This window comes from Gavia stellata, chromosome 21, assembly GCF_030936135.1.
Source record: "Gavia stellata isolate bGavSte3 chromosome 21, bGavSte3.hap2, whole genome shotgun sequence".
NCBI classification, from domain to species: domain Eukaryota; kingdom Metazoa; phylum Chordata; class Aves; order Gaviiformes; family Gaviidae; genus Gavia; species Gavia stellata.
This window is the reverse complement of record NC_082614.1, coordinates 4,202,165-4,223,677: the sequence shown is the minus strand read 5'-3', so window position 1 is coordinate 4,223,677 and position 21,513 is coordinate 4,202,165. Positions and strand designations below refer to the sequence as shown.

The 21,513-nt window shown below is 37.8% G+C and overlaps 1 protein-coding gene across 1 annotated transcript in view; it reads left to right on the top strand.

Annotated features, from left to right (window-relative positions):
• CIT (citron rho-interacting serine/threonine kinase) overlaps positions 1 to 21,513 on the top strand; it is a 73,761-nt gene that overhangs the window by 16,406 nt on the left and 35,842 nt on the right. Inside the window, exons 10-19 of the mRNA XM_059827950.1 lie at positions 1,152 to 1,332; positions 8,567 to 8,672; positions 9,544 to 9,687; positions 11,008 to 11,127; positions 14,349 to 14,519; positions 14,777 to 14,830; positions 15,396 to 15,449; positions 16,618 to 16,758; positions 17,126 to 17,251; positions 20,204 to 20,299. Coding sequence (XP_059683933.1) covers positions 1,152 to 1,332; positions 8,567 to 8,672; positions 9,544 to 9,687; positions 11,008 to 11,127; positions 14,349 to 14,519; positions 14,777 to 14,830; positions 15,396 to 15,449; positions 16,618 to 16,758; positions 17,126 to 17,251; positions 20,204 to 20,299 — 1,193 coding nt within the window. The remainder of the gene's footprint in view (positions 1 to 1,151; positions 1,333 to 8,566; positions 8,673 to 9,543; positions 9,688 to 11,007; positions 11,128 to 14,348; positions 14,520 to 14,776; positions 14,831 to 15,395; positions 15,450 to 16,617; positions 16,759 to 17,125; positions 17,252 to 20,203; positions 20,300 to 21,513) is intronic.

Sequence of the window (21,513 nt, the reverse complement as noted above, 5' to 3'; positions counted from 1 at the left end):
CCCTTCAGCTACAGGAGATCTATACTGGATCCATGGTAACGGTTTTAGCACACTACACTTCCATCAGCTTGTGACAACGGGCTGTGTTCTAGTTGCTGACTGAAGAGCTGTCTCCTTGATAGAGCAAAAAAGAGATTAGTAGATTTGCAGTGAGTGAGGACCTGAGTGATGAAATAAATAAATAAATATCTATCTTAGAAAATGTGATTTAATGAGGTAGAAATTGCACAGCAGGCTTTTGCATTCATTCCTTTCACACGTAGCCAAGCCAGCAGGTAGCTCGGGTGCTGCACATCATTGAGAAGAACTTGTTCTTTTGTTCTGTTGGTTAATTAAACTGAAGCAAACACAAGAAAATCAGCTGAAATTAAACAACTGCTTAACAAGTTAAGTGGTACCAATTTAAAAATTATAGTAAGAAATATATTGTAATTCCTGCTATTTATACCTCTCTTCAGAGCTGATTGTATCAGAGCCAGACTGCAGTGGTGTCCCAACAAGAGTTCCAGATCTTTAGCAAGCTCTTTTAGAGAAATAAAATCTTACTGATATTTCTTCCCTTCCTGAAGACCAATTAGCTTCTTGTAGCTATAGTTTATTAGAATCTTCCAGGAGAAAGACCAGTTTGCTGTTGATTAGAAGCCCATGCTGGGAAGATTCTTGGTAGTATTAAAGGGTAGATATATCCCCTGACTAGCTGACTAGCAAAGGATCAGGCTACATTCTCATGTAGTGTCACTGATTGGATAGGTTGGAGACATTTTCTTTTTCTAGATGAATCAGAATTGAATTACTTTTACCTATATTACAGTAATGATTTTCTTAGCCTGGTGCTTTGATTTGATTCAATGTATGTGTTTAAAAAAACCCAAACCCCTAATCTGAAAAAAACCAACAATCTCAAATCCCTAACCTAAAATGCAGTTTAATCAGTGTGGGAGACATTCTGCCTGCAGAGTGGTAGCCATGTTGGTAGCTTAAGGGTTAATCTCTTGTTGCTGTAATACGATTTGAGAGCAGCAGCTCAGTCTGCTTGTGTTAGCAAGATTAAAAGCAGGAGCTGCAGTGCCATTGCAAGCACTGAATGAGTGGGACTGTTGCAGAGTGAACTGTAGCTGAATTTTGTCTTTTCTTCTTGCTTTTTTCACCAGCTCCTCCCCCCTTCGTTCCTACTCTCAAGTCTGATGATGACACCTCAAATTTTGATGAACCAGAGAAGAATTCGCGGGTTTTATCCTCTACGCGCCAGTTGAACCCAGCAGGCTTCTCCGGTGAAGATTTGCCGTTTGTGGGGTTTTCATTCATCAAGGCATTAGGGATCCTCAGATCAGAGTAAGTAGGAATTATTGCTTAGGTGGATAGGACCATTGGAAAAATGCGAAGGTCTGTTACAGTGAGGATGCTATATATGTGGGTAAAAGCTGTTTTAACTGGCCTGTACTCTGCTTTAGGGAAGCTGCCAAATTCTGGTTTTATCTGTTGCTGCTGTGGTTTGTGCATGTCCTACCGTTCTGTGATTATTTCTTGGATGAGGGGTAGGAAAGGGAATGCAAAGATTGATTCTAAAACAGTTATTGTTAAAATTGTTGTTCAAATACTTTGAATTAGTTGTTGCTGTTAACCAGGGAGCAGTAGGTGATTGCATTTCTGGTATTGCAGATCCCTGAAAGAAGGAGAATACTGAGGAGTTCAGAGATGGAAAAGGGGGGGGCGAGAGAGTGGGCACCAAGTACTGGGGATGTATAAGGCTGGATCAGTGATCCACAGAAATGGAGCTCCACTAATCTTGGAATGTGCAGTGATGGGTCAGTGAACAAGAGAAGGAGCTTCATGGCAGCTGACTACGTGCTGTTGGGTCAAGTTAAATATGAAGACTGGACATTGCTGTATTGTGTGTTTAAGAGACGGGAGATTCAGATGAAGTATGTAGGGTATGTGTTTGTGGAGGGGGGTAAAGATCTAGAAAATATGGTTTTCAATTGAAAGAAAACATGCTTTCTGAAGAATGGAGTTGGAGAAAAAGAAGAATATAAATAGTATGGTATAAACCATTTGGTGTGGTGGGTGGTTAGTTTCTGATGACAGAGCTATTGAAAAAGTATTAGTGCAGTACGTTAAGTTGAGAAGTCCTTACCTCAGTATCATGAGGCCTCTCAGGAATGCAATGGCTTTAGCTGGGTTACTGACTCAATGCACTAAGGTGCTGTGTTTTCATGTCAACCATCGTTCATTGCTGTTAGCTCCCTTAAGGGACTTCGTTGTCAATCTGTCTTAATCAAGTTTTCATTTTTTTGTCATATTGGTTGTGATAGTTGCTCTGCAGTAAGTGTGTAACCAAATCTGGTGATACTGTTGACATCTTTGATCTTGCCCACTCCGTGAATCAAGGTTATATGATGGTTATGCCAGTAATAAAAAAGGAATCTTTGACTGTCCCTCCTCAACAGAGTTGCTTTTATGACAAAAGGGGAAGGAAGGGAGAGGACGTAACAACCAAAAAAGTATTCTTTTAGTGAAATATTGTCAGCAGAATTAGAAAAAATGGAATGTTATTTCTGTAGATACCTGGGGTTAAAATCTATCTTGATTTAGAAGTGAAATAACTTACGGTGTTATCTTTTCTGCCTGGAGAACTGCAATCCATCGATCAAGGCTACATGACGATTCATGTAACAGTCAGAAGAGACTCAACAGTGACTATATGGTAAAAATGTATATGTAATCGGAGCCCAGGACTAGAACTGAAGAGGAGCTTGAGGTAAAGTCTCAGGAACAGTGGTGTAACTGTGCTGGAGGTTGAAGGCTGAAAAGTAATATAGATATAGCAGATTGATATGCTTTCTTTGTGGAGCTAGTACTGAAAATACGTGTTGAAGTTATATTTGAATTTTGGTAATAGATGAGAAGGCATGTAGCAAAAGAATACAGAGATTAATGTGCTCTGGAGAAATTTTGACCGAAGTAAAATTTCTGCTTGGTGTGGCCTGTTTTTTCCTGAGCTGGAACAGAAAGACATCATGTACTTAATTTTCCCCCAGATAATTTTAGTATAAGTAGATCTTAGTGGTTTCTTTTTTTGAGTGAGATCTCGATAAAGGCACTTCCATATTTTTAGCAGTAAATACTTGCATTTTGTTCGAAGAAGGTGATTTAAATATAGGAAAGAGTGTATGGAGACTTGAAAATATCTGTATTTAAATAATGCAGTGACTAGTGTATTCTCAATATCACTGCAATACTGGGTCATAAAGATAACTTCTTACTTAAAAAATATTGTGCGGTGTGTGTTTTACTTAAGGAAATAAAGTACTGTTTCTGTCCACCCTAGCTTGAATATCAAATTCTAGATGGGGAAGAGAACAGTAAATGGGGGGTAGGCTTATCTGTTGTGAATCTTGGGATGTCTTCTCTGGAAGGTCCTAAGTCATCAAGTTTATCAGTCCAGAATTTTTCTTCTTAAAATCTTTCTTCTTAAAGTCTAGCCCTTATGGTTGCTAAGTGATGCAGATCTGTTTTCTTATGTCTGCAGCATGATAGCTCTAATGCCTCTAGTGCTGCTCACAGTTAGGCCAGGCAACTGCAGAGTGCCATTAACAAGGTCCTTGAAACTTTCATTGCTTTTAATTTGAGGGCTGTCAAGCTATGAAGTTTAGGGTTATACTCTTGCCCTTGTTCACTGGACAGTAAGAAGCTGTAGCCGAGCCAGGAATTTCAAATACTTCAGAGAAAAGGCAGTTAAAAAAAAAAATGGACAGAAGAAGGATAAAAGAAGTTCTGTTTTCTGTTCTTCTTTTTCTCCCACTTAGGGTTAGAAGGGTTAGAAGGGTTCACCTAAGTCACTTAGACCTGTTGCCAGAAATCATGTAGTGGTGTGTAGTTTAGAAGGGTCCATTGAATTAAAATATACTGTATGTTGTTCCACACCATGAGTCTTGGGAAGAATTTGTGACCCTATAACAAATGTAAGATTTAACGAAAGAGTAGAAGGCGTGACAATAAAGTGTCATAGGAAGCAATCAGGAGAAATTAAGGGCATTGCTTATGTCATAGGTTTCTGTACTAGCAAAGTGTTTGTTAAATAAATCTCCTATATGATTCTAAGAACTGGGATCAGGCTGCAGAGAAGGACCAGCTAATTCCTTCTCCCATCATGGCCTCTGAATTCTTGATTTGGGGGAGAAATGCCTATCTGACTGCAAATCTGGCTGCTGGTTTGGCTGCGAGCATGTGACTGTGACAAGGTAACAGACAACTGAAAGTTTAATTCCATTAAAAGCCAACCCCAACCTACTTCCTGTCCCTAACTGTGGCTGATCTCCAGTGCTTAGAACAAGTGAGAAAAACCCTTAGATGCCAGAAATATGCATCAAGTGGTGAAAGAAAATGGTTCTTGTCCTTTGCAGGTGACTAGCAGAAGCCCTAAGACATAAGATAAATACATTATAAATCCAGGGCTAACCAAATATACCAAAATACCTAATAAAAATATACCAAAATACCTAATAAAAAACAAACTCCTAATTAAAAAAATAGTTTATGATGTAAATTTTTGCCTGCCTCTGTCCTCTCTTGGACTGGAGTAAGGAGCTAAAGGGGCCTGACTACTTAGGATACAAAACTTAGGTTAATACAAAATACTTGCTAAACCAGAACCTAGAGATATATTCACAGGCAAGGCTGACAGTGGGACTAGTTACCTAATCTCAGTTGCTGATATAGGTTTTGGTTTTTTTTTTTTAATTATCTATCAGAATATAATAAATGTAATCCTAGTACTGTGGTCTGTGAGGCTTTGGTAGATGGTCCAAATCTTTTCTGTAAGTTCCTAAGAAGTGGTATTTTTCAAGATTTCTTTTTTTTTTAATTTTAAAATTTGATAGGGATTTGTGATTGTCATTATCAAATACTGGGAGTTAAAATGGGCCATCCTTCCAAAAAGAAGGACTACTGATTTATTCCAACAGTTTGCCGGGTTCTGGTAAACTCTTCCACCAAAGATAGATTAAAGAGGAAGCACAGGATGAGCATACCAAAAATATGCTTTGCCTTCAGCTAGCTCTATTCACAGATTGATGGTATCACTGTTTGTTTTTGGTTGGGTTTTTTTAGGCCTGAGCAAGCATTTACGAGGGGGCGGAAGGTACAGATGAGTATAATGCTAAAAAGAATAGAGCATGAGGGACGGGGGATGAGATTATAGGCATGTTGTGTGGGGGCCAGGATTAGGACAGATGGTGTCAATCGCTGCGAGAAGGAAGAAGCACAGGTGAGTTGGGGGTTTATGAGAGTGGCATAAAAGGACAAAGGAAGGTATGAGGTATGATGCACAAGTGAGGTTAAAGTACGAGTTTGATACCCCAGAATCATCTTATGGCTTTTCCTGTAATAACACTTTTTTCTTCTTCATCTCAGCCACGTTAAGACTGGAGGAGCTTTTTGCAACTAGAACCATTTCTGATAGTTCTGCTGTCTAAGGCTGTTGCTGATCTAGCTGTGAAATCACTAGATAGTCAGCTGTAAGTTAACTTGTTTTTTAGTCACGCAGGCAGTGCTTCTTTTGAAAGTCAATTAGCACAGCTAGTGCTATCAGTGCTTGGTACTATAGACTTGACTTTGAGGTTTTTTAATCTTTTATTGCAATTTTCTTGTTGATGTATGCTCGTTACCTTTCGTTAATCTTTTTTTCACAGTTCAGAGGAAACAGCAGAAACTGCTCTGTTGTGCTAAGAGAATTGATCCAGATGTAGCAGTAAATTAAATGAAATATTCTGAGATGGTACCAACCTGAATGATAGCTTTGCATCATGGCTTTTGATGTTGGATTGTATGTGTTTAATTTCTGAGAGGATGCTGACTGTGGAAGAATAGAAGTGCCCCTGCAATGTGGGTATTTTCCACCTTGTCATGCTGTGTTGAGAGCTTATATCACCATGACAAGGTTTATTAGATTAGTCAGTATTCCATTTCTCTTGATTTCCTCTGTCTGCCCCCTTTCTGATACTTTGAAGGTTGTATGGATGTTCATGAAGTTGTTCTAATGTAATTTGTACACAGGAAAGAATTACTGGGAAAGGATGTCTCTTAAGAACTGTGTGTCTAGTGCTAACTGAAATCAGCCTCACTTGGGGATAAGATCCACTGTTTCTATGACAGGAAAATCGTCGTGTCACCAGGATGTATATTTTAAGGCATTTCTTCCTCTCTTTGGACAGGGATGAGGAGCAAAGATTGTAGTTCTAGTTTGTAGCCTTCTCTTTCCCTACAAAACTGACACCAACCCTGAGGAGCAGCTCCCTCTACAGTCGCCTAAAGAAATTCAAACTGTCAGTGCGAGTCTCCTGTGCTCTGTCCCATCCCATCACTCCTGGCTGAATAACGTGTCTTTGCAGACCTCTGTATCTTCTTGTCTGAATCTGCCCTGTTGCTTCCTGTGTTGCAGTGCGTATGGATGCTTTAAACTGGCTTGCTAGGAGAAATTTTTGAAATGCAAAATGGTGCCTGTAATATTAGGCTCTGATTCTTTTAATAGCAAATAAAATAAATAAGCAAAACCAACAAATAACATTAGCCCCTTTAGGGAGGTGAAATAGAAGCAGCAAATAAAACCAGGTCTGTGAGAAGTGGCTAGAGTTTTCTTAGGTAATGTCTCAGATTTGAAAAGAATAAAAGTAAAAAGGTGACGGCTAATGTTGAAACTATAATTAAAAAAAAGAATTCCTTTAGCCAGTACAGTTCAGAGCTGTAAAGCTAAATTTTTATTATAAAAAGATTTTCAGACTTGTCTCAGTACACATTTGCAGCTATTTACATGTATTTGATTAACATTTTAAAGCAGATTCCTTAGTGTCTTTTTTGGTTAATGTGAGCTTTAATTTGTATTTTTAGACTGCTTTTCTCAACTATTCATTTTTAGCCTTGTTTGTACACCCAGCTGTTATGGGATTTAATATGCGTCTTTCTCAGATGGTTGCCTTTTCTCTGTAGGAGTATAGACACGCTTTATAAATTGATTTTTAAATATGATAATTTGATGGATGGGATTGATTGGACCAGAACTAAAAGAATGCTTTACGAAAGCATTCACTTTTAACATTTGGTTTTTATTAAGTCCTGATCATATCTGTATTGTTGCCATGCAGGATTCTTTCTTTTCTTCTAAGTTTTTCCATATCAGATTTCTGAAGAAATATTAATATTTGACCTTTCAAGGCAGAATTGGTGGATTTTGCTATGTTTGTTTGCTAATATCAAACAGTGTTTCCTAATGACTGCTTAAGGTGGTGGTATGAAGACCTATTTTGATACAGATATGTTGCTGCAGCATTTTCATAAAAATCCATGTGTCTTTTTTTTGTGACTATGCTGCATATCTATTTGGATTAAGGAATAGATTTTTCTCGGAAAATGGTGGTGATGGAATCAAACTTGCCTTGGTGTTAAGAAGAGACTGTGCTGCTGTGTGTGGGTGTATGGCTATATGCAGAGAGCTGCTCAAAGCTCATTTCTCTCTATGGGGATAACTGGCTGCATACCAAACTGTGGCCAGGAGAAGCAGAAAGCAATGTGTGGGCAGACCGTGTGATCTTTTATTAGCACCTTCATTGTACTTCTGCATTTTCATCTATCAGTTAACACTGGTTCCATCATTAACTGCTTCAATATCTAGTTTGAATCATTTTATGCGAGGGAGAATATGATTTTTAAAATTATGTTTTGATGTGTGTACTTAATCTTTTGGTTGCAAATTACATATTTAAGACTGCAAAGCACTAAAAATATACTCCAAAACATTAAGTGGCTTCCTATCCTTTTCTAGAATGAATGCAGACTAACAGAAATGGTAAACTTCTTAAATGTTAAGTCCTAATTAGACAGAAAGCTTAAGAACATGTAAATATTTTCCCCAGGTTTCTGGAGTCAAATTGTTTTGAATAGTACAGTTAAGTTGTGTCTCACGAAAAAAAATACTTGCAAGTGGAACTCTGAAGTTCTGCAGTGTGACTAATCATATTGATATTGATTGAGTTCCTAGGGATCATGTGAATTGGGTTAGGAAAGTTTCAGTTCAATTTTGATTCACAGAAGGTAACTAAGGATATCAGATTCTTCTTCCTGTGGTGCAGATTATGACATGTTAAAGTTTTTAGGACTTTTGTACTTCGATGATAATTTTAAAACCTGTTTAAAAATAAAGTACAAAATAAAAAGCAATTCTGTGAAAATTTGTTATCTTTCCAAATGGTTACATTGACTTTTTGCTTTGTTTTTGTTACACTTATAAATCCGTACAAGCTGTGATTTATTGTTTTGCACTCTGACATAAAAGTCATGGATGGAAAATATTAATATTGTAACTAGAAGTACACATGGATTATTTAATAATGATATACTGTCATCAGGTTTTATGGTATGTTTGATCTGAAATGATGGCTGTTAGACTGTGGTTGTTGCATCTTTCTTTTATCCTGGTATAAGTAAGTACCCAGTGACTTCACAACGGCTGCATAAATGCAGATTTCTGTACCTTTTGCCTATATTCATGTGCTGTTTGGCTTTGCTCTTTTAGATCTGTTTTTTCAAGCGTGGATTCTCCAGCCAAGGTCAGCTCCATGGAAAAGAAACTTCTTCTCAAGAGCAAAGAACTCCAAGACGCCCAGGACAAGTGTCACAAGGTATTTATTTATGCGATTGGCCATCTCCATTGCTCCAGGAATCTGCAACCACTGTATGTCCAGGGATCTGTCAGATGCTGCTGATCATCCAGACTCGTGGTGGGCAAAGTGCTTTTCCTTCAGTGAGGTGGCTTCCTGTCCAGTACAAAGGGAGATGAATTTAGGCCATGCTGTTGCTCTAGATACTTTTATCTTAACAAGAAGTGGCTCTGGATTTTAAACAGTCCTTTTCTCAGCGTGACACAGACGACTGCTTCTTCCTGCAGGCCGTGCCTCTTCATCATACACACAATTACAGCAGTACTGTTCTGAGGTTCTCTTCCTAACTCATCAGCTTCTACTTACATAACTGTTGTCACGCCACTGGTTATGGTGAACATCTTATAACAGTTGCTGTGCTCCAATAAAGGGAACCCGGTGGAGTCTTTTAAAACTTACTGCTTGTTTGAGACTTCTATGAGAGATCGATTACTTTTCTCCCTGCTCTGTTCTGGATTTGACCATTTGCTCCTGACAAGGAGATGGGGGGAAACCATCTTCTGGTCCAGCATGGATTTGGGATAAGGTTAAAGTGACCCATCTCTGCAAGTCAGGTGAAAAATGATTGTGTCTTCTTTGCTAACTGGGGTTCGAAGAATGACTGAATATGAACAAGCAGCTTGAATGAATGGGGTGACTTAGACTTACTACTTGTCCTTACGAAGAACTGTGCATTCCTGGAGCAGAGACAATGGTATTGGAATTTAAACACCATTTGGAGAAATATAGCTAGATGTCTCTTGGAGACAAATTCCTTACAAACAGAGCTCTGAAAGTAGCAGTTAACAAAGCTTTTGAAGCCCCCTTTATAACCTATTGATATTTATTGCAGATGGAGCAGGAAATGACGCGGTTGCACCGGAGAGTGTCAGAGGTGGAGGCTGTACTTAGCCAAAAGGAGGTGGAACTGAAAGCCTCTGAGACCCAGCGATCCCTCCTGGAGCAGGACCTGGCTACCTATATCACAGAATGCAGTGTGAGCCCTTACACCAGTCTTTCAGCTCTGAAGGCCTGAAATCTGGTGGTCTTTGCCTTTCTCTTCCATCATGGTTTCAGTGGGGTACTTGATGGAGAGAAAATAATATGTGAGAGGATATGGAGCGCTGAATTGTTTGCAGAGGCTTGCTTGATAGTTTTATTCAAACTTTGCTTCATGGTCCTGTGCTTAGAACATACGGGAATAACTACTGTCCTGGTCTTGCTGAAACTATTTGTGATGTTTGTCTTACTGGTTGTGCTAGAACATGCTTGCATTTGACTTCTTGCAGGTTTCTTAGCCAGAAGAGGATGGGGCCTAATCAGTACCTAGACAGAAATCTTCAAGGACAAATAAGAGGATTAGGAAAAAATGATGTTGCTTCCATCTGTGGTATTCTGAGTCCAGACTGATCCAGTTCCCCGGCATAATGTCAGGGATCTTGCTAGGGCAGGTGCTATTTTTTAGGTAGAATATAAAAATGAGGCCTTAGAACCATGTCTTCGAAGATCATTTGACATTTTTCATGGGAGCTGGAATGTTTGTCCAGTTGTCCTGGCAAGGTTCCAATGAGGATATTTTCATTCTAGTTAATAGTCTCTGCATTTTCAGTTGGATGTAATATTCTGTTTCCTCTCTTGTACCAAGAACAAAAATCCAGACAATACTCTGTTTCAGAGAATTGAAAATAATTTCTGATGAGTTTGTTTGTTGGGAAGCATATCTTAAAATGGGACTGAGTGATTTTCCTATACCAAATGTTACTAGGTAAATAAATAAAATTCAGTTTGTATCTTTATGTTGAAGAATAATACACAGTTGATAGGAGGACCACTGATCTGTCAAAATTTGCAGGTAAGGTATGTGGTGAGATAAAGAATCAGCTCTTCTGTTCTTTGTAGAAGTTTAATGATGATTAAAGGATTTAACTCACTTAACAGCAACAAGAAAAATGAATAGGCTTGTTAGTAACATGAAGTTGAAGGATTGTAGCTAGGTTGTGAATTAATAGTGCTAGATAAAATACAGATAAATGCTGTCAATAATGGATGCCTTTTGTGATCTCTGTTTGGTTTTTGTCTCTGAACCTGATGTGAGGAAGTAGAGATTTGAACTAAGATTTAAGTGTAGTAAGCAGTGTTTGTAAATTGCGCTGCTTCTATCCAGATAGAAGCAGCACTGGCCATGAATTTCTTTAGGGTTCCATCATTGGTGCCTTGATTTTTTTGATGCCTCACTGCAGTCAAGGAGGCATTTGTATAGCTAAAGATCTTTATTATACAGCCAAAGACTATGTATTGAACATTTTGCTTTCTGCAGAGCTTAAAGCGAAGCCTGGAACAGGCACGGATGGAGGTGTCTCAGGAAGATGATAAGGCACTACAGCTACTTCATGATATCAGAGAGCAAAGCCGAAAACTTCAAGAGATCAAAGAACAGGTACACACGCTTCTTCGGGGAGCAGAGTAGTTATCTACAAATAGGCATTCTTGGCATATTCTAGCTCTGTTGCCAGGATTACCTTTTATGTTGGTAGGCTGTGATGACTCCCAATCTGTGTGTTTTCACATGGCTTCTTAAACAAAATGGGAGGCAACAAAATTACACTTTTGTGTATATTGCAAGTAAGCACAGACTCCAAACTTCGAGTTTTTCTTTTCCTAATCCTGAAAGTACTTTGTAAAACCAGCTTAGGAGAAAGTTGCAATGCTTTAGTAATATGCTGCACTAGAAATGAACTATCCATTTAAAATGGCCAAGCTATACAAATTCCACAAGTTCATGAATCTTCACGTGAGAGAGAACTGAGCTACCCTTAATTTTGTGTTGGTGTTTTTTCTTCTTTCTTATCTGGCCACTTAAAATGCCTAATAGTCTTTCAAAATAGAATCTGTCTTGACTAACTGTTCTTTTCCTGATTTAATCTATTTGCAAAGTAGATGTTCATAATTTTTTTTTCCACCAGAAGCATGTTGAAAATTCATTAATCCATAGAGTTGTTCATAAGGAAAAAAAACGCCAAAATTAAATGAAAATATGGTGACAAATATGGACATTTTTAGGATTTAAAATGGTCTATAAGACAGAACCCATTCAGTTTTATGAATTAATAGCAACATCGTACTGAGAAAAAGAAATTGAAATTTGCTATGGCATTCAAACATTTCTTTGCAATTATCTGTTGTTTTTCATCTTCAAAGCGCTTTACAGACATTAAGTGACTAATTTCATAGTGTTTGAGACGAGGAAGCCCAGAAACCTTGGTAGTAATTCTCCAGACATGAGCAGCTCTTATGTAAAAAGTAATGAAATGCAAAAACAACCCTCTGGATGTAGCAGGCCTCCATAGACTTCTACAGTATTCTTCTGGGTGTTTGTTTTATGTAATACAAGGAATCTAAAGCTTATTACTCTGTGTTCTGGTCCTTTGTTAGCAACGTTGCTTTAAATATTGAAATGTGGAACATTTTTTGTGATGATAAATATCAATAGATTCTTAGGCAGTACAGATGCATGTAACAGGAAAAATAATGCAAGTAATTTTTAATGAAATATTTTGTCCCAGAATCTTTTAATTTGGCTTGTGAAGATTCACGATGACATAAAAATGCTGCTTAGGTCAACAAATGAATCTGTGATATCCTACAGACTTTCATATGTGGGGTGGTCTTCTGAGCTATCTGAAACCCATATGCAAGAACACCGCAACAAAATACGCAGAGATGGTTTTGCTGACTCATACCAGCAGGTGGATCTCAGCCATTAAAGACTTGGATCATTATTTTTAAGTCAGAGGGAACTGGGAGATGAGATGGAAGAGTCCCTTAGAATTTTGCTGTGATGCCCTGAGCTTGGCCTGTCCATTAGTATGCGCTTAAGTACATCTTGATAGTTTTTAAACTGTGACCAATGCATATGCGAGAGGTATTGTTCTGTGTCATCTTGAGTGATGTGGCCTGTTCCTCTGACCTGACCATGAGATTTATTCAAAGATAGTCTTGCAAACATCAAGAAACAAGAAAAATTGAAATATTACTAATTATCTCCTCTTCTTCCTTCTTTTCTCCCTCCCCATTCTCCTCCCTTCCCAAACACTCATTTTCACAGTGGCAACTGTAGTCATACCTGTAATTCTTTGGTCAAGTGTTTGCTGATATAAAAGCCGAGTATTTTAGGAAGTTGTAACAAATTATGATTTCTGAGCAGAACATGTATTCCTTCAAACCATTCTGGTTTTTTTATTCACAAATGTATTTGTATGAAACGAATATTTGAGTTAATGTGTGCTCACTTTTTATAATAAGGCTCTAATTCTTTCCAGCAAGAAAATAAGATCATCCATAGAGAGACTAACTGGAAAGAGTAGGTCCCCTGTCTACCTTGCAAACTGGAGAACCAATTTGGGGATTACAAACCAAAGAACAATTCTGCCATGCTCCCCATAACAGATAGTAAAGCGATCTGTTAAAGGCCCAGCTTCTTTAAATATCTGCATAAGGTCTCCATGTTTCTAGAGAATCACAGGCTGACATTAGGGTCAGTGTTCATGCAATCACTTGTCTAACTAAAGACAGCTGGCTGTCTGGAAGGAGTGATGACAAACCCGATTTTGTCATGAGACAGTTACTCTATTGAATATGGGGGTAGTCATGCGTATTGTAAGATATTAAAATGGAAAGAAAGATAAGACTCCCCCACTGTCAGTCCTTTTATAATCTTTTTTCCTAGCTCTTGATGTGCATGTTTTCTACTTGTTCTCAGCTTCATAAAACATACTTTGGTTTTGGTTTTATTTTTTGGGGTTTTTTGTTTGTTTAGAGTAATTTTATATAATAGATACTTACAGGACTTAGTAAATGCTGAATGAACATAATTAAATTCTTTTTTTTCCAGTGAATATATGAGAAGAAATCTCACAAGCTAGTCTCAGTTTGAGTACCTAGTCTCACTGAGCTAGTCAATTCAAATGTTCTCTTCTCCCACATTCCCCATCCCAATGCCCTGTCTTGTAGTTTCCTGTGCAGGGAATCATTATCTCTGCCTATATAGGCAAGTATCTTTTCTGGGCAACGTGATTTTTAGACAGTTTTTCTAAGTTAAATTTTTGATTTTAGGTTGTCTCCCATGCAGAGCAATATGACACTTTTTAACTCTGTCAAGAGAAAATAACTGATGGCTAGAAGACACGATATCCTACCCCTCTACTTCTCCTTTCCTTATACCCAAGCTGTGCAGATTTGTGGTAATTGTCATGTTATCAGCCTGAGAAAATGTATCTTGAGGGAGCATCTGGGCATTTAGTAGAGACATCAACTCAAAGGCACATTTCTGTTTCAGAAATTAGAAAAGTAAGTAATTTTTATAATTTGTATGTAGATGTACGTATGTGTTTCTGCACTGAAGCCGCTCTCAGAAAGTCAATGTTTTGACTTTTATGAGGTATTGACTTGAAAATGGCAAGACTCAAAACAGAACACCATGGTTATGTGATTTTTATTTAGCTCTTACTGTTTTATTTTGTACTTTACTTTCCTTCCACATATTCTTAAATGCGCCTCTTGCCTGCAATCAGTATTCTGGGATCTGCTGCTCCAAGTATTTCCCCTGTTGCCTCTAAAATGTAATAAATACCTTTTCCTTCCCTTCCACCACAACTACAGGAATATCAAGCTCAAGTAGAAGAAATGAGGTTGATGATGAATCAATTAGAAGAGGATCTTATTTCAGCTCGCAGGCGTAGTGATCTTTATGAATCGGAGTTGAGAGAGTCCCGACTGGCAGCTGAAGAATTCAAACGTAAAGCTACTGAATGTCACAACAAATTGCAAAAGGTAGTTTAGGCTTCATGGGAGAGGGGGCTGATGTTTGCTTCTATTTCTAGTGCTGTTTTACACACAGCAAACTTGTGTGTGTGTCCTCTAAAGATTAGCATGGTTTGTACAACTAATACAAAATGTCTTTCAATTGTACACTTGAAATAATGTAATTTATACTTTATCTGACTGCTTGTGTTTAAATTGCATGAGGTGACTGCACAGAAGACTGGTGTACTACAATTTTTCCTGAGACTTTTATATTTAAGTTACAGGTTAAAGATCAAGGGAAAAATGAAGCAGGAGAGTTGTATTCCAAATTGGAGAAGGTATGCTACTTCGGTGTCCTGGAGTTTTCTTCCTGGGTCTTTTGTATTATGCACAGAAACTAAGAGTGTCTTTGGCTAGCCAATGGCGGGCACAGCCTTACATCCCTCCCTATTTTATTTATTTATTTATTTAAATGTTTTTCTTCATGTGATTCAGTGTTCTTTCTGATTTGATATAAAGCTGTGTCTGGATATCTTGTTCTTAATGGGTTGTGTTCAGAAGCTAGGCAAAGACAGACCATTATGTGTAATCTGAGTTTGGGGTTAGGTTAGTGATAAGTAAGGGTTTTCTTAATGAATAAAGAATAGCAAATGAAAAATAAAAAGAATTCTGAGTATTCTCACACTGAACAGTCTACTTGGTGACCAAAATATGAAATCAGCCAGAAGTTAGTAAAATGGGAGTAGATTTGCCAAGGAGCATTTTGGAGTGTTGGAATTTATAGGGAGGAACAAAGATTTTTAGGAAGTGAATTAAAATAAATCTGGTATTGTAAGTAGAGAGCATTTTTTTTCTTTTCGGTTTTATGACACTCTTTCCCCCCATCTTTTTATTTAACTGTAGATCAATACAGAGCAGCAGGCCAAAATCCAGGAGCTGCAGGAAAAGCTGACAAAGGTAATGTCTGGGTGGTGAAAGTGAATTTTCCACAAGATTTTCCAGTGAAACCTTAATGCAGAGGAGGGATGCACTTTGTTTTATCCTCAAAAATAGAATTAGTCATAGCATGGGGGGCGATAAGGAAAAGGGGGTGGGAACTGGTATCTGAAATCATTGGTGTTCTCAATATGCTTTTGGCTTTTGAGACATGTCAACAGTGTTTATTTTTACAAATGAAGCTGAGTCAGAACTGGAGTAGTGTAGAGAAATTCTAATTTAAAAGGCCAGTTTGGGTATGCCGCATGCAATGCACTGGTCCCTTACTTCTGAAGACAGGGTTCAGATGTTTTTAGTTTACTATTAAAATACATGTTGGACTTGCTTTAGTCTTGCAGTATACTCTGTTTTAATTGCAAAATCACTTTTCAGTTCAGGTATTCACAGTAAAAATGTTGAATAATGAGGATTCACAACAGAATTAAAATACCTTAGCAATGTAAGCTGAAGGATGTACATAATATCTAATGTTTGTGGTTGTGGTCAGTCTGTTACTTCAGAAGGCCCTGTAAGGATCATAGGGGAAAATCTCTTATTGGGATCTTTCAGCAGAAAAAAAAGGGGTTGTCATAATAGTCCTCTGAGAGAGCTTTTCAAACTTGGCACCTGCTGAGAGAGGGCTTTTTCAAGGGTTAGTGATCTAGAATATGAATAGGAGGCCAAAACTATGTAGAAATACCACTAATATTTCAAAACAGTCATGTTTTAATCCCCCCTCCTCTTTTCTCCTTTAATTAATTCGAAGGAATTATCTGTAGGCCAACAGGTTATTCTCCTAGTGTTTTAGAGTATTTTGTGAATTCTTTCCAAGAACTTGAGCTGAATTTGGGGGTAGACTTTACTTTCAGTACATAGAGACAATTAGAAACTTGCAGTACAGCAAGACAAACATGTAGATCTCCTGGATTTTCAGTGTTTTGTAAAACAGAAAAGAATTATGTAACAAGTTAGAATTTGGTTTCCTGCACATGTTTGTAGGTTGTCTTAATTTTAGACTCCTAGGCCAAAGTTCTGTAGCAATTTTATTCAGAGTGTTGACCATCTCGAGGTTATGAATTTTTCACATACTAAGTTTTTGTGTGTGTGTTTTTCTTAAAATACCTTTTTTTTTTTTCCTTTGGACTGTTAGGCTGTGAAAGCTAGCTCAGAGGCAACAGAACTTCTTCAGAATATCCGTCAAGCAAAGGAGAGAGCTGAGAAAGAGTTAGAGAAACTGCAGAATCGAGAAGATTCTAATGAAAGCATGAAGAAGAAATTGCTTGAAGCAGAGGTGAGTGGAGAATGTCTGTCTAGAGTAAATTAGTTATTGGGATGTGTCTCAGTTTAGGAACCCACATCTGGACGACTGTGAACAGCCTGTATTCCTGTAGTAACTATTCATGGGAAAGTGATGGTAGACATTAATCCATTTTTAATTAAAAAGCATATATTTCTTTGAAGAAAGAAAGGCTTTTTATTTTCAGTGAGGAGTCAATAAGGACATGTGGTTAGCATAAGGGATTTGAGGCATGATGAGGATTTTAAATACAAAAGACAACCATATATTGACTGTTGCAGCTGACTTTTTCTAGAAACTACTCATTGCTTTGTGATAATGCAGAGTTGGTTAGCCTAAATGGCAGTTAATTGCTCTACAGGAACGGCGCCATTCTCTGGAGAATCAAGTGAAGAGATTAGAGACTGTGGAACGAAGAGAAAACCGTCTAAAGGAAGATATTCAAACTAAATCTCAACAGATTCAACAGATGGCAGAAAAAATTCTGGTGAGCAGAGGTGAAAATGAAAGATAAAGGGTAAGAGTTTGTAAGAAAGGGGTAGGAAAGGAACGGAAGACATAGAATTGCATTGAATAAGGTGGAAATTGTTGAATAAAGGGATTTGTTTATTGTACCAGTCATACTGGAGAAAGCTTAAGCGCTCAAATTCTATTTGCACCTTTAGTTACAAACTCACTCCTGTACCTTTAGTCTTAATACTACTGTAAAATTCTAGTTGTCTCAGTGGGAGCACTTTTAAGTCAACTTAGTAATACTTAAATTAATTACCTAACAATTGTTTCAGAAGAAAAACATTTTCAGGACAGGATACTGCAACAATAAAAGCATTGATATCTAGCTTTTAAACTAAATTGCAAAGGAATTTAGAGGTCAGATCTGCTTGAAATGCTTGCATTTTGAAGCAGAGATAAATTAGTCATCTAAACTGTTCGTCTCCAAAGATAATATTTGTCAGGAATCCATTTTCACCCACATACCTTCTCGGTTTCCAATTTCTTGTTTCTCTCCTTATTAAACCTATTAAATCTTTATAGTGAGTTGGTACGTCAGTCTACAGTGAACCAAGCAGAGGGTTTTTCTAATACTTTTACTTCCCTGGGACAGGAAGCATAATTTTGTAGTGGAATAATTAATTTTGCGTTTCTCATGAGCTCTCTTTCTGTGTTGCCAATATGACAAGGAAAAAAAGATTACTTTTTATTAGTAGCAATCCTGAGCATAGACACACCCGCGAAAGGCCAAATGGAAATGTATAAATAACTGGAGTCAGCAGATGACCCATACGTGTTCTGGGTAATAGCTGCGTATGTAGGCTTTAGCATCAGAATGCCTGAGCGCTCTCAAGAAAAGGTAGAATCAGTTCTTTAGTAGTGCTATTTCTTTCAAATTGTTTTGATAACATGAGTGCATGGTAAGTGGGAGACTATGGTTTTGCTGGGCACAGAGCCAACTTTATGTTTAGAAATAGTGTAAAACTTCAAATTGTTTCATAAGCCTCTTGTGTATATTTGGGGATTGTTCCTTGGTTTTGATTACGTTCTCTGTGGAGGAAAAACTGGAAGGGAATGCAGAAATATCCACTAATTGTTTTACACCATGAGATATGTTTAGCTCTTATAGATAGTTTCCATGGAGTTCTGACAGAATGTTGGAGAGACACAAAAGTATTTTTATAGAAAAGTCAAACAGGTGTTGAAGAAATAATCCTACAGAGCCTTTCCTAGTCCCTTGCAGCTCTGATCTGTGAGCACAGGGTAATAGTTTTCTTTTTCTCCACTTCTACCCTGTTCATTCCCTCAAGTTGATCTCTTCAAACACTTTGACTTTTCCTGGTATAGAAATTATAGAAAGGTAGGAAGGGAGCTGAAGACACAGAGTTGCATAGAATAAGGAGGAAATTGTTGAATAAAAGCATTGGTTTCATGTACACTCATCTAGCAGTACCTGAGTAGTACTTGCTGATCTGCCCGTAGAGAATTGAATAAGAAGTAAGAAACAAGTTGGAGAAGATACTTATTACTGCTTGAAAGTATAGATCATTGCTGTGATGCTAATAACAAAGATAGGGCTACACGGAGAATAGTAAGTGAGAACTGAATGGTAAGAGATTACCTTTTTAAGCCCACACTGGCTGTTAAGTGCCACTGTAGAAACTGGTGAAGCTTCTGCTACAATATGAGCAGTTTGATGCTGGTAGCTTTGAAGCTGCTGCTGATCTGGTTGTCTGATTCTCTGCCAGGACCTGAAACGTGTGGGCTTCTGGGGGAGGTGAGTTGTCCCTCTTGTTGCTGGGAGATATATTTCAATTGCAAAAAGCAGCAATATCCATTCCTTGCAGAAGTGTTGGGTACTAGGCACTGCAGATGACCTACTTTTGGTGAACCTCCTCTTTGATTCTCACTTCTGGAAAAAGAGGTCTATTGCAATTACGGGAGCAAAAACGTCTTTGCATGTTTTCAAGATGAGGAAAATCAGAAAAGAGAATATGCAAAGAGCTAAAGTAGAAATATCAGGAAATTTTCCTGTGCTATGCAGTAATGAAGGCAGACGGGAGACCTGGACACATCCCAAAACCTGAACTTGTCTATGCAAGAGTCAACCCAGTAGTAGTGAATGACAGACCTGGATCTGCCTCTTGTTCTAAGGAAATTGTTGGAATGGCAAATATGACAATGAATGAGCATAAAGTTCTAAGCTCAACTCTTGCAAGGTGTCCTGTTGAAAGCTGATTATAGATATATCCTGAATAATATAGTCAGACAGCAGAAATAGCTAACTTCTGAGATACAAAATCATTTAAGTCCTTACTGTGCATGGCTCAAACTACCTAATGTGAAGTAAAGAGGTTAAAAATATTCTGGTATGTTCTACTATATATATTGCATCATGCTCTTTTCATTTTCCAAACAGTTTATAAATAGTTATTCTGACAACATTTGTCTGAGGAATATAGCAAAGTAAATACTATTCCCACTCTATGAATGTAGAATGAAAAGCATGGACAGCAGTGCCCCATTATTGAGGTCTTCTGTGAGAAAACAAGTGAGAGACCTTGTTAAAAATAGATCTGAACTTCCTGTGATGCCACTGCAGCTATGAAGTGTTTATAACTGCTTGTTTTCACAAAATATCCTTGGCCCGTCTTTTGGAATATTTTACTGGGAAATGGAGATTCTTACCATGGAAGTAGAAATCTTTGCCTTTAGCAGTATGTCTGCTCTACAGTAGATGGGTCAGCAGCAATATGCAAAGCTTAAAAAACTGATAATGTGCAGCTCTCATAATGTTTTTTTTTTTACTATGACAGCCTTGGTCTTGGGATTTTTATAGTGTGAAGCCCTAAAAAAGAGAATGAATGAACATTTGATACCTGTGTAACACATACACACAGAACCTACTATTTCTTTGTGTCTGAATATGAATCTCTGCTGCTTTTAGGAGCTGGAAGAAAAGCATCGTGAGGCTCAGATTGCAGCACAACATCTGGAGTTGCAGCTGAAACAGAAGGAACAATTCTATGAGGAAAAACTCAAAGTAAAAATATCTTCTTATCATCTTCCTACAAGCTTTTGTGGGTAGAATGAGTTCAGGGAAAAACAGTTGCCTTTAGGCTCTGATTGCTTTGTCTTATGAGTTGCCTTCTTGCTTACCACTACTGAAATCTTCAGAGACCTTAGCAGAATCTGCATAAGTTTTTCTTTCCGTCCATGCCATTGTACCTTATCTGTCTTTAGCACTGCATTAAAACAGGTAGCATTTGAAGTCAGAACTATTGGAAGGCAGTTGTTGATTGTAATTTGACTATTGCTGACTAAATAATTCTTACAGTGCTCTTGGATCTCACATCCTGAAAAAGCTTTCAGTTCCTGCTGATGATTTTCTAAGAGTATTCACACAGCCTACCTGCAAGTTTTAAATTCAGCAAATAGAGCATTTCTGAAATTCCATCTTCTTGGAGCTGTAACATCTGCCAAGAAGCCACAGAAACCACCCACTTTGTTTTTGTCTTTTCCAGGGTAGCATAAGACTTTAACAAACAGTTAGAAATAGAAACAGACACGCTCTAAAATTAGGAAAAACAAATTGGGAAATAGGAGTATGTGCACTGGCTAAGGATTTTCTAAAGAACCTGCAGTACGTCAGCCAGTAAATGCATTTTGTAAGAATCTTTGTTTCTACTAAGCATAATCTACTTTCAGCAATCTTTAGTACGTTTACCTAGGACTTTAATTCTACATTTCAGCTTAAATGTGAGAGGATGTAGTATTTAAGAGGAGAGAAGGAATTTCTATGGGAGAAATATGAAAGGAGAAAAGAGAAGTAAGAAGGTTTCCTGGCAGCCCAGAGCATGCGGTAATCAGTAATGAGAGGAGAGTGATAGAAAGCAGGAAGATCTGAGGTAGATGGTGGGAAAGGAGAAATGGTGACATAAAAACTGGAAAAGAGGATAGGGATTGGAAAAAGAAAAGAGAGCTAGTGTATTACAGGGACATATGATAATAGGGTTTAGTGGGATGAATCAGGAAGCCAGGTGAAAGAGGTTCAAAGTGATGAAAGAGGACATAGGATGTTTGTAACTGGAACAGTAAAAAATATACTGTGGTGTCCAGACTTTGTGCCTTTGAAAACTTGTCTTTGAAGGAAATGACCTTCAGTTTAACAACTGATTTAAAGCTCTGGACATATATATATATATATAACACGCATTTTTTAAAAAAAATGTAACTGTTAGTTACTTTAGTCCTGTT